Source organism: Mesoplodon densirostris, chromosome 13 (genome assembly GCF_025265405.1).
Source record: "Mesoplodon densirostris isolate mMesDen1 chromosome 13, mMesDen1 primary haplotype, whole genome shotgun sequence".
NCBI lineage: Eukaryota > Metazoa > Chordata > Mammalia > Artiodactyla > Ziphiidae > Mesoplodon > Mesoplodon densirostris.
The window spans coordinates 2,247,956-2,260,371 of NC_082673.1; the positions used below are offsets into that span (position 1 = coordinate 2,247,956).

At 37.1% G+C, this 12,416-nt stretch overlaps 1 protein-coding gene across 2 annotated transcripts in view; it reads left to right on the forward strand.

Annotated features, from left to right (window-relative positions):
- SNTG1 (syntrophin gamma 1) overlaps positions 1-12,416 on the forward strand; it is a 180,590-nt gene that overhangs the window by 25,578 nt on the left and 142,596 nt on the right. For both annotated transcript variants that reach the window (XM_060116217.1, XM_060116218.1), the window contains exons 3-6: positions 621-677; positions 8,892-8,949; positions 9,766-9,809; positions 9,903-9,944. In XM_060116217.1, the coding sequence (XP_059972200.1) occupies positions 621-677; positions 8,892-8,949; positions 9,766-9,809; positions 9,903-9,944 (201 nt within the window). The remainder of the gene's footprint in view (positions 1-620; positions 678-8,891; positions 8,950-9,765; positions 9,810-9,902; positions 9,945-12,416) is intronic.

A 12,416-nucleotide genomic window follows, 5' to 3' on the forward strand; every position in this document is an offset into this window, starting at 1 on the left:
TCAGTGGTTGAATGATTGGTTCCATTGTGGAAGGCAAAAGAGAACTGCTTTTGAAAACTGATAATTTTATTATAATTACCAGTTAACTGAAAAGTGCATTCTTCTTTCAAACAAGCAATCATTGGGAACCTGGTTTATTTAGAGTTCCAACCCCAGACGTACACATGGACCATTTATGTGCTGAAGCATGGCAGTCTCCCAGCCTGGCACTCAAGTCTCCGCAAACCACATGACCGGTAGTAATGGAGATATGACCTTGGTTGGCAAAGATAATATTTACCATGTGATGCTGAATTATTTTTCAACAACAAGAATACATAATGTGAGAATGACAAGAGGTTTTAAAGTTCAGATTCCAAACTATGTCCAAAAAATCATTGAAAGAAGTTAACTCGAGAATTTAGCAGTTTAATAAACTGCAGTCCCTTTTAGCTTGACAAATAAATTGTTAGCCTTCGATTTAAAAATCCCAAAATACTCCATTTATTGCAAGGTTTGGGGCCTTTATGCTGTCACAGAATGTCCTTTTTTTGAAGAGCAAGCACAAAACCCAGAGGAGGAAAATGGTGTGTAGGTACAGTAGCAGGCAACACTAACCACTTTTTAAATCTGTCTTTCAGGAAAGAACAGTGACCATTAGAAGACAAACTGTAGGAGGATTTGGATTAAGCATAAAGGTATCCCGTCTCTCCTGTCTATCCTTACAAAGTCTGTGCTGTAACGCCCGCGTTTCTGTGAACTTTAACTTTTTGCAGATTGATAAGTAGACAAGAATGGCTATAGCAAACTCCTCAATATTTGGACTGAGATGAAATTAAGCAGGGTCTAAAAATCTTGGCCATCTTTTGATTAAGAGTTTTAGAAAAGTATTTTGGAAATTACCTTACCTGGAGTTGAATATAACTCACTAATTTTCTTTATCTGGTTTCACCTAAAATATCAAATATGGTCTTGCAGTGTGCATATCTTTTAACCAGCCAGAGCGGGAAATACTGGTCTGTCAATGAAAGGAGCTGAACACGTTTTAGGTTCATATAAGGTCTGATAGTAAGTTAAGTATTAGTTCTGTTCTAGTCATCTTTTTCTTTTGTACAGTTTTCATTTTTTATTTAAGAAATCAGTAAAAGCTCATGTTCCAGTGCCAAGTATATAGGATAGATTTAAAGTTTTAGCACCTCAGTTCTTTTAAAAACGGACCATATCTGTTCTTTTCTAGTTATTATTACATTTCAAAGGGCTTTTCTTTCTGTATATCACTGACTATTAAAGATGTACCACACCTGCAGTGTATCATCAATGAAACAAAATATAAATTTTAAAAAAGGACAGAAAGTTATATAAATACTGAAAAAATTAACTTAATGATTTTAAATGCCCTTTAGAAACCTGTATCTCTGCAGAGATCAATGAAATTTAACTTTATCTTGGTTGTTGGGTTAGGCATTTTGCCTGTGTAGGGTGAAAATCATACATCTCAGGTGTACATTTCATGAAATTTTAACACAGCTTGAGGTACATATGCTTGGAAAGTGGAACTCTAAAGTTGGTGACTAACATCTCCAGTTGACATTATGAAAATGATTCAGAAAACTGACCAGTGTGGACTAGCATGGTCTTCGTCAAGTGATGAGAGTATTACTATATAAAATGTTAGTTTTAAGGTTTATTTTTTACTTTCACTCTATCTGTCATCAACTAAGGCCAAGGAGATATGTAGGACAAATTATAGGATGTGGAGATGATGTTGTGGGAATAAACCAAGAAACAAGTTTTCTTGTTTTTGTTTTTTTACATATTTATTGAGATTGCCATGAAGGATTTAAAGGCACCACTGAAGATAGTAAATATCCATGAAGAGAGAACAGGAGCTGAGTGTGAATAAAATCCATTCACGAGAGCTGCTTTCATTTGACATAAGCACTGACTCTCTTTCTGGGAGCGGAGCTGTATGAATTTTGTGTAGGAATGAAATGTTCTTTTCTTTCTGTTCTATTTCCATTTAGAGTGAAATTCAATAATACAATGTTACTTATTTTTACTGAACTACCACATTTTAACCTAGACATTTTTTAAACATTAAGAATTTTGCTAAATAAATCATTTCTGTTTAATATTTACATTATTTCAACCCAAACAAAACTCTTATACATGTAATAAATAGAGTTTTTTTAAATCAAATAAGTGTATATTTTCCATTCAAAATACTGGCCACAGAAGTAATATTTGAATTGTGATGGGTGCCATATATTAAGAGGTTTGACAAAAAATGAAATTATTTTATAATTCTTATGACACACAAACCAACCAGAGATAAAAACATAAATATTTTTATTTGGAATATTATCCATTCAGCCTGAAGACTTTCCTTTTAGGGTTTTCCATTTTAAGTTTCTCACTACTTACCTCTGACCTTTGCTTTTCTATTTTTAAACTATCTTTCATTCCATTAACATGTTTCAACATGTGATTATTTGTTTATCATTCATTTATTTATTTTAAATAACAATATTTTATACAAATCCTTTTTCCCTTTACCCTGTCATATGTAAATTGGATGAACTGTGTTTATCCATTTGCACTATTTTCTTTAGATCTGATAATTAAAATATACATAAGCAACAGTTTAAGAAAGTATTCTAGCCTAAATGCAAAATTCGTATTTTGATGCTGACCATTTATTTATCTATCGATTTAGCAAATCTAGTGACTGGCCCTGGGGTGCAATAAGGTGGGATCTAGAGGCATAGCATACACACATGTCCGCCTGGTCCCGCCTGTGCCTCTAAGTCACAGTGCATCCCCAGCCCCGTCCATGACCAACCCTGTCCAGGACCCAGCCCCGTCCATGACCTCAGAAAAGAACAGAGAGCAACTCCGGCCCTCCCTGCTGACCTGACACTTGGCCATGAGCGGCTTCTTGGGTTTGTGCAGGGTGCTCACTCCTTTATCAGTCTTCCAGGAATCCTTCCCTTTTATACCATTTTTAGTCTTGTGGTACTTTTTAGAGCCATTCCCATATCTGCTGTAACTTTGGACCTTTTCTGACAAATGTTTGGGATGCTTCGTGTCTGTTACCATTACTCAGTCTTCCTTGATTCAAACATCCCTCAGAAATCCAAATTTGGGTGTTTTTCCCCTTGTATTAGTTTTTGTTTTTGTTTGTGTCTCATTAAAATGCCAAGCTCTTCTAATTACATTTGTAGATTTCAAAAAAAAAAAAAAAACATTCTCCAAAAGCTAGACAAAAGAATCACTAAACTTTCCACTTATGATCACCTATTTTTCTGTGTCCTCAGACTGAAGCTGCTCCTAGAAGCTCTCAGGCTCCTGCACCCACCTGGTTTATATCCTCAACTTCCCTGTAGAAATGCCCTCTTCACCTTGATCTGCACATGACCTCTGGTTCTGCTCTAGGTGCATCAGTATTCCCATTGCATTTTCTGGCCCGCTTGTCTGAACCATCCAGATACTTACCATTTCTAAATATAAATTAATGTTCTCCACACTACACCCCCAGTAATCACCAAAGTTTCTCATCAAGGGATCTAATAGTCTTGCATTTTTGCCCCATTCTTTTTGTAAGAATTACCATATAATCACCTTAAAGTAAGCTGCCATCTTGACTACGTGAGGCTTTAATTTTTCTTCTGTATCTCTTAAAATGCAATACCATCCATTTGCATATTATTAAATCATACCTCCGGTCATTGGCATTAAAAGAATTACCTTTTAGAGAAAGAGTGTTTTGAATATTATTACTAGAAAAAGGTTTTATAGAGTATTTTTCAAAAGAGTCAGCTTTTCTTACCTAAACAATAAGTTATCCATGTCCATCAGGGAAATGTTTGTGATCAAAGATCTGGAATCTTTAACTTTGCTGCAATCAAAGTTAAATTATAAGTATTATTACCATTAAAATCTTATCATTTATAAACAATAATTGCTAATATTTATTAACTGCTCTTGAAGTGCCAGATTCTGAGCTAAATACTTTATATTGTTTCCTTTGGTCTTTAGTATCCAGAAGGTGGATAACTGTTGCTAGACCTCTACAGACAATGAGATTCAGTATTAAGAGAAGAGGTTAAGTAATTGACCTGTTTGCTGTAACTGGCAGAGCTGGGCCTCAACCCCCATCAAAGCTGATGACATAGTCCTTATTCCCAATAACTATGCTCTATAGCTGTAAAACCTGCACTAAATTATCTCTACGCTCTCTATTTGGAAACACAAATAATGTTTCCTCTCTAAGTTATTCACATTCTGGTTTATTTAAAACTGAAATAAATGGATTGAAATGTCCAGCATCAAGCAAACAATTTCTTAATATCAAGGGTTGGGTATTAATTATATCATATTTACCAAATAAACATATACATCTTCATAGTAGTTGTCATAAATGTCTGTATTTTCATTTATTAGTGATTTCAGGGCAAAAGTCTTTAAATACCAAGTGTTGCTCCAAGCACAGGCACATTTGCATTCATCTCCTCATTCTGCCCTGTTCTCATTATTTGAGTCTGATTCTTCTGTTTCCCCCAAAGGTATGTACAGAGTACATACCTTTGCACCACAGAAATAGGAGGGTAATAAGCAGGTAATAAAGCTTAGCTAGAAGAGTGTGCATTAGTTCCAAGAATCAGGTAAAACCACTGATGAATTATCATTTGAAGGATGATTTTTTAACTTAAATAGCTTATTGAGATGTAATTCACATACCATACAATCTACCCATTTAGAGTGTACAATTCAATGATTTTTATTATATTCACAGATGTGTGCACCCATCACTACAGTCAGTTTTAGAACATTTTCATCCACTGAGGAGAAAACCCATACCGTCAGCATCCACCTTCTATCCCCCATCCCCCGGCTCAGGTCTGAGCAATCAGCAGTCTACCTTCTGCCTCTATAGAATTCCCTATTTTGGATTTCCATGTGAAGGCAATCATAACTTACATGGGAAAGCCATTAATTTTGCCAGAGCTAGACTAAGTGATTTTGGCAGATAAGCATGGCATTCAAATGTATAAGGGTATTTGTCCATGTTCTTTCAGATGATATTCCTTTAGGTGCCTCTCCCACACCTGTTGACTGGGCTCTAAACCTTAATTACTGTCTGTTATTATCTGTTTGTAAGTATTTCCCATTCTCTAAATGGATATGTAATGTTGGGGTCTGTGTATCCTTTTCTTTCCAAAGCCCAGAATATGATTGAGTGATTGATTGATTGATTGTAATGAAAATATTGAATTGAAAGGATTTATTTGGCAAGATTCACAGCATTATAAAAACATTCTGGGTTTGATTTAGTGGAATTTCAGAGTTGTACTGGCAAAATCATTGGATAGAGTCATGCACAAAATGCTTTAGATGGGACTTTATATCCTTGTTCCTATCTAGCTATAAAATTAATTATGCTTTGTAGAAAGGCTATCTCAAAACTGAATGGTGTGTGTTTTAATATTTTCTGGGATGCACTCTAGAATGTCACCTCACTTTTTCTTATCTCATTTTACCCTGGATCAACAGAGCTCAAGTAATTCATTTATTCTCTAAACCGTGGCCTCAAGCCATACACCCTGGCAGGCCTCAGGATAGGTCAGGGGAAAGATGGTAAAGGAAACCTGCCCTGACGTCAGGCCCTTTACATTCTAGAAGGAAAGCAGACATTGACCAGAGTGTCATGTAGAGAAATGTAAACCCCAGCCATGATCCAGTGCTATAGAAGTAATCACTGCAGGTAAGGAGAAACTGAGGAAGGAGCCCTTTGGGTGAACTCCTGGATGTGGCTAGAGTTTATATGAGGTTAAAAGTAAAGGTAAACAGCTCTCCAGGCAGAGGGGACCATATATGTAGATGTCCTTTAGCTCAGAATGACAAGGGTCCAGGATAAAGCTTCAGGGGAAGCTGAGGTCACATAACAGGGGATGCTAAGAACCTTGGCTTTTATTCTGTGTGTAACATGAAGCCTATCACCTATCTTAAACAGGGTGAATCACATTATTTGATTTCTGTCTGGAAAACTTTGAATATCCCCAATTAGGTTCAGAACTAAATCTAAATTACTTTAATAGAGCTGGACTGCTCTCACATTTTATTCAATAAATGGAGGCACTGTGATTTTACGTTCCAATTTTATCCCCTGAGTTTTGTCTTAAAATTAGCTCTCTTAATCATTTAATGAAGTGATCTCCTTAAACTAGCTTAAAAATTCCCTCAGAGCTCCAAATGTCTGATTGAAGAAATAAAGTTAAAAAGAAACACTTTTGGACTCAAACCATTCAAATTTCAGGAGAAATTTTACATATAAAAGGAAAATGTTGATAAAATAGGGGCTAGTTATATCTTATTATTAAAAGATATTTGTAAGTCTCAGGTGTTGAGGGAAGAATGGGATTGCTGAGCTGACCCTAAGAAAATCGATATCTCTTGACCAACGTTGAGGAGAGGTTTCCCACCATGGTAACCTGCATTAAAAATCTGAGCACTGAGAAAATCTTTAAATTCAGTAGTGCAAGGACAGAAAACTGTGAGAAGCAAAATCAGTTAAAGGAAAATGCTCTGATGACAACCACCAACCTGGAGTGACATAAACAGCATTCTTCTCTGCCCCCAAATATCTGAACCATAATATCTGGATGAGTTTGTTTTCTCTTTCTATCATGTAAAACTTCATCAGTGCTTGATTTATATTAGCTAACCAGCATCTTATTATAAGAAATGGAGATGTATTCTTAATTTTTTTTTCCAGTTTCCAAGGATCTCTAGAAACTATCTGCAACCGTGCATGTTTGATTTCATTGTTCACCATCTTAGTTTCTCCTTAAGATCATGAGCCTTTTAATGCGCTGTTGGATTCTCTTTGCTAGTATTTTGTTGAGGATTTTTGCATCTATGTTCATCAGTGATATTGGCCTGTAGTTTTTCTTTCTTTGTGACATCTTTGTCTGGTTTTGGTATCAAGGTGATGGTGGCCTCGTAGAATGAGTTTGGCAGTGTTCCTCCCTCTGCTATATTTTGGAAGAGTTTGAGAAGGATGGGTGTTAGCTCTTCTCTAAATGTTTGATAGAATTTGCCTGTGAAGCCATCTGGTCCTGGGCTTTAGTTTGTTGGAAGATTTTTAATCACAGTCTCAATTTCAGTTCTTGTGATTGGTCTGTTTAAATTTTCTATTTCTTCCTGGTTCAGTCTCGGAAGGTTGTGCTTTTCTAAGAATTTGCCCATTTCTTCCAGGTTGTCCATTTTATTGGCATATAGTTGCTTGTAGTTATTGCTCATGATCCTTTGTATTTCTGCAGTGTCAGTTGTTACTCCTCCTTTTTCATTTCTAATTCTACTGAGTCTTCCTTTTTTTCTTAATGAGTCTGGCTAATAGTTTATCAATTTTGTTTATCTTCTCAAAGAACTAACTTTTAGTTTTAATTGATCTTTGCTATTGTTTCCTTCATTTCTTTTTCATTTATTTCTGATCTGATCTTTATGATTTATTTCCTTTGCTAACTTTGGGGATTTTTTGTTATTCTTTCTCTAATTGCTTTAGGTGTAAGGTTAGGTTGTTTATCTGAGATGTTTCTTGTTTCTTGAGGTAGGATTGTGTTGCTATAAACTTCCCTCTTAGAACTGCTTTTGCTGCATCCCATAGGTTTTGGGTCATCATGTTTTCACTGTCATTTGTTTCTAGGTATTTTTTGATTTCATCTTTGATTTCATCAGTGATCTCTTGGCATATTGTTTAGCCTCCACGTGTTTGTATTTTTTACTGTAATTGATATCTGGTCTCATAATGTTGTGGTCTGAAAATATACTTGATATGATTTCAATTGTCTTAAATTTACCAAGGCTTGATTTCTGACCTGAGATATTTCACCCTGGGTAAGACAGTTTTCAGTATTTTATTTATCACGCCTCTTCTTAATATCCCAGAAGTAGAAAGGACTACTTGCCAAGAAAAGCTTGAAAGCCACTACTGTTCTCTACAACTACTGCCTATCTTATATTTAAATATATTGACAACTCAGTGCTAAAATTGGACATTCATGGGAAAAAATGTCTGTTCTAAAATAATTTTTGTCCTTGAAGGAAAAAAGGCTTAGGAGGTTTACTTATTCTGAAGCTACAGAAACCCCAATGGAAATTTAGATTATCTTTTCAACTACCCATGTTAAAGTGCTGTACTTGTTTTCTACATGAAATCTTATTCTTTAATGCACTTACTTGATTTTTCAACTATTGCTTTCAACCTTCTCAAATCTGTTATATAAAAACCATAAGTTTATGCAGTTACTTCAGGGATTTATTTTATTTCCATCCACATAAGTTTAGCTTACTTATTTTTCTTTATTTTTTCTATCTTATTTGGTCAATTAGACACAGCACTGTTGCAATATTCTTGTCAGTTTACTGTATTCTGTTAATTGTTTAGTATGCACTTTCACACAAAGAGGAATATAATGACCCCTTCCCCATCAGGCATATACACAGTCTGGTTTTTTGTACCAATTTGTGTATGTAGTCTCTCCAGCCATGCAGCATCCAAGGGATGGAAATACATAATTATCTACTGTTTGGAACCCTAAGTAAGAATTTCTACCATGGGCAGCCCTGCTACACACTGGAGGAAATGCTTTCTTAAGGAATCACCAATCTTAATTTAAAAAATTGAAATTTTCAAAGTCAACTGCTATTAATTATTGCATGTCACTGAGAAATTCTAAACAGATAAGTTTCTTGGGAGGACAATCTATTTGGTAGAAAAATTCCAGGGGTCTATTTTAATTCTATTTGGTGTCCATTCACATGCTGTTCATAACTTGTATAGTTTCCTAACTAAAGGCTGTGTATTTAATTTTTGAGATTAAAAAGCACGATATATGATTTTCTCTTTTCAGGGGGGAGCGGAACATAACATTCCAGTTGTCATTTCAAAAATCTCCAAAGAGCAAAGAGGTAAAGTGTTAAGAGGGCTGTCCTGTGAGTCACTGTCACTGAGGAACAAGACAATAGTTAGAATCATAAATTCGTATGGGACTGACCAGCTGGGTTCCCATGACTAGGCAGCACGTGACGGTTCTGACTGCCAAGTCCAAGTCCTTTACCTGCCCGGCGGGCAGGGAGGGAAGACAGTAGAGCAGGTGGCTGTGTGTGAGCCAGAGATTGCATGACTGCACAGTGTCTCATTAACAAGTAAGCGTAGAAACGGCTCTGATGCTTACAAGTCACATCAGTTACAGGCAAGTCCAGTTATATATTTTTTTTCAGTTTTCATATGCAATTTAACTCAGCCCTTCATATGAAATTTCATCCAGGAAAAACTCTGAAGATGTAAACCAACTGTTACAATGACCAAAATCACTGAGACAGCCTAGTGTCTAAAAAGGAACAGGGAGCTCATTCCATTGCCGATGGAGTGAATGTCTAGCTCTAAACGTGTTCATAGATGCCTTAATGCTCTCATAAGAACATGAGAACGTTTAGTCCTCCATCCAGAAGCGTGGCCAATTTCTGGCAACTAAGATCTGAAATGATAGAATGAAATGGAACTATCACAGCATGTGTTTCAATTCAGCTCATGTTTCAATCATAGGAGTTGAATCATGTGATTGTTTTTGCATTTCTATTACCTGTGGATCTTTTAAGATGCTACCCGTATAAAACAATTCATTTTTTTCTCTTTATCAGTTTTGACTTTATTTAATTAAAAACTCTTTCATCTGTGTGAAGAAAGTAGATGATGCCTAATCAATGGTCCTTCTCCATTCACAGCTGAGCTCTCAGGACTGCTCTTTATCGGGGATGCAATTCTGCAGGTATACACCTTACCATTATTTTCCATGTGCAACCAAAACATAAAGTCAATTCACAATATAGCACGTGAAGCTGTGTCTCCCTTTCCATTGCAGATAAATGGGATTAATGTGAGAAAATGCAGACATGAAGAAGTGGTGAGTTTCCTTTACTTTTTCATAATATCATAATTTTCCCCATGTGCAAATGCGGATTTAGGGCATTGCTGGAAACTTTCCATTTTAGTCATTAGGAAATATGACGCTGGTCCAGTGTGCTATCAGACTGTCGGATAACCTCTTACTTGGTGTTTGGTTTTTGTTTTTTGTACATTAGAAACAGATCAGTGAGTATCACTAAGAACAAAATGTAATTCAAAGAAATACTTAAGGAGGGCCGTTTGCTATGTTTTCCAGTTTTTCAGTTAATTCCTACTAGTCCATGTCCACTAAGTGTATCTCTAGGTGAAATATATCTCTAAATCTTTGCAAATGTTTAGAAGCTTATAAACAATAAAATTTATGTTTGTAAAATTTCATCTAGTAGCTGGGGCAATGGGAAGAGCATGTAAAGACCATGTGTGTGTGTGTGTGTGTGTGTGAGAGAGAGAGAGAGAGACAGAGAGAGACAGAGACAGAGACACAGAGACAGAGACGACATTTAGAGATGCTTCATCTCAAGGCTCACAGGTTCAGCTCACTAGACAGCTACACAGAAAGATCAGCCGTGTCTACCGTGGTATTTTCTTGGATGTTGGTCACGTGCAGATTTGAAGCCCTGCCTCAGATACTTTCATTCACTCAGCTTATGTGACCCAGGAATTTGTATTTTAACAACGGGCCCAGCAGTTTCACTGTCAGCGGCCTCTAATCTACACCTTGGGAGAAGCTGGCAGGTTGAGCAGCTTCTGTGGAGCTGAGAGAGGACATAAAAAATGATGCAGAAAAGAACAGTCGGTGTCGGGCGTTTGGGAAACGTTTTTCACGGCTAATTCAATAACATTCATAGAACCTTCCCTGAATCTCCATATCAGCTCACAGGGGAAAGGAGAGAGGAGAAAATATGCCTAAAGGTTTGTACTCAAAGGTCAAACAAAATGAAAATACCATAAGCCTTTGGCTTCTCGCAGCTCCAGTTCACTTGGTTTGTGAAGACGTTGCCCTGCTACTATTTGGAGAAAACTCTTCTGATATATTTACATATTTCAGGCCTCAAAGAGGCAACTCCGAGCATCTGAAAAGCCCCAGCTCCACAAGCAGAGCTGCTGGAGAGCGTTCTCTGTGGGACAGGCAAGGTGTGTCCATATTCATCGCTCGGTTTTTCTCTCAAAAATCCTACTTGATTTTTGAAAAATCACCCCGTGGTGAACCTCGCATAAAATATACGTACTTCAGATCTCAGGCTTATGTCAAATAGGTACAGGGAAAAGCAATATTTGAGAACAGAGTTTTAGACAAATGAGAAGCAGCACATCACAGACCACTCGGCTCTGAATATCCACAAATTTCAAATATAGCCCTGTAAGCAAAGATATTTTAACTGTAGTCTTTTTTCAAAACTACAACGTGATTTTAAATTCATTGTCCAGGGAGCAAAAACAAGTGCATTCTCTTCCCAAACCGCACACTGTTCCATGGAGTCCTGTTTGCAATTTGCCCTTCAGAGGCAAGCAGCAAGCTTACACTTACTGTGATGAGGCTTTGATTAAACAGAGCCACGTGGCCTGAAAGATTAGAATGCGCTAATCATGCCACTTCCGAGTGGTGTTCATTCTGTTTCAAGGAAGAAGGTTTTAAGATTGTATTGCAAATTGCACGTGGCCCTTCACAACAAACTTTTACTCTTTTGAGAGGTTTAACCATATCAGCTTTGAAGTGAAGGTAGTGATATTCTTATTTGCTTCCAATCTTTCACTTTGCAACAGTGATTAGGTGCTTTTGTCTTCACTGCTAATTATCTAAGCAAACAGACTGACTTACACCTCAGTGGGACTGAGATATTAATTAAATGTTTAAGAAGGGACTTATATGGGCAGAAAGATCACCGCAAGCTCAGAGGTGTGGATGGTTTTAAGTACCATGCTGACGGACCGCATTCCTCATTCCAAGTCAGGGCCCCCAGAGGCCCAAATTCAGAAAGCAACCCCGGAATGTATGACAGTAGGCTGTTTGTGCCTGTGACTTTCTTTTATTCACCTACACTATTCACTGCCATTGTTAGAAGTCTGCATCATTCGTAGATGCCTTCAACGGTGTAGCCGTAGCTTCTGTGATGGAGCTAGCTACAGGCTTGATCTGTGTGGCCGGGGATCCCTGCTCTCCGGTGGGCACTCAGTGGACTGTTGTTAACAGATTCTTTAGCTAAATAACTAGAATTAGGTCACCACGGCATCTGCGTCTGTATGTTTCTCCTGTCTGAGTGTGCGATCATCAATTCTGGGCTTCACCCACACCACCCCGGGCATTCTTCTTGCTAGAAGATTGTGAAGGAAGAAAAGCTACCAGTTTCCTGACCAAGAAAGATTAGAGCAGGTGCCAGCTTTGAGACCGAAAAAGAGTTTCATCTGTTTTTTGTTTTTATGGTCTTACTGATAGAAAACATTAGATAATTAGAACTGCAAATAACCATCA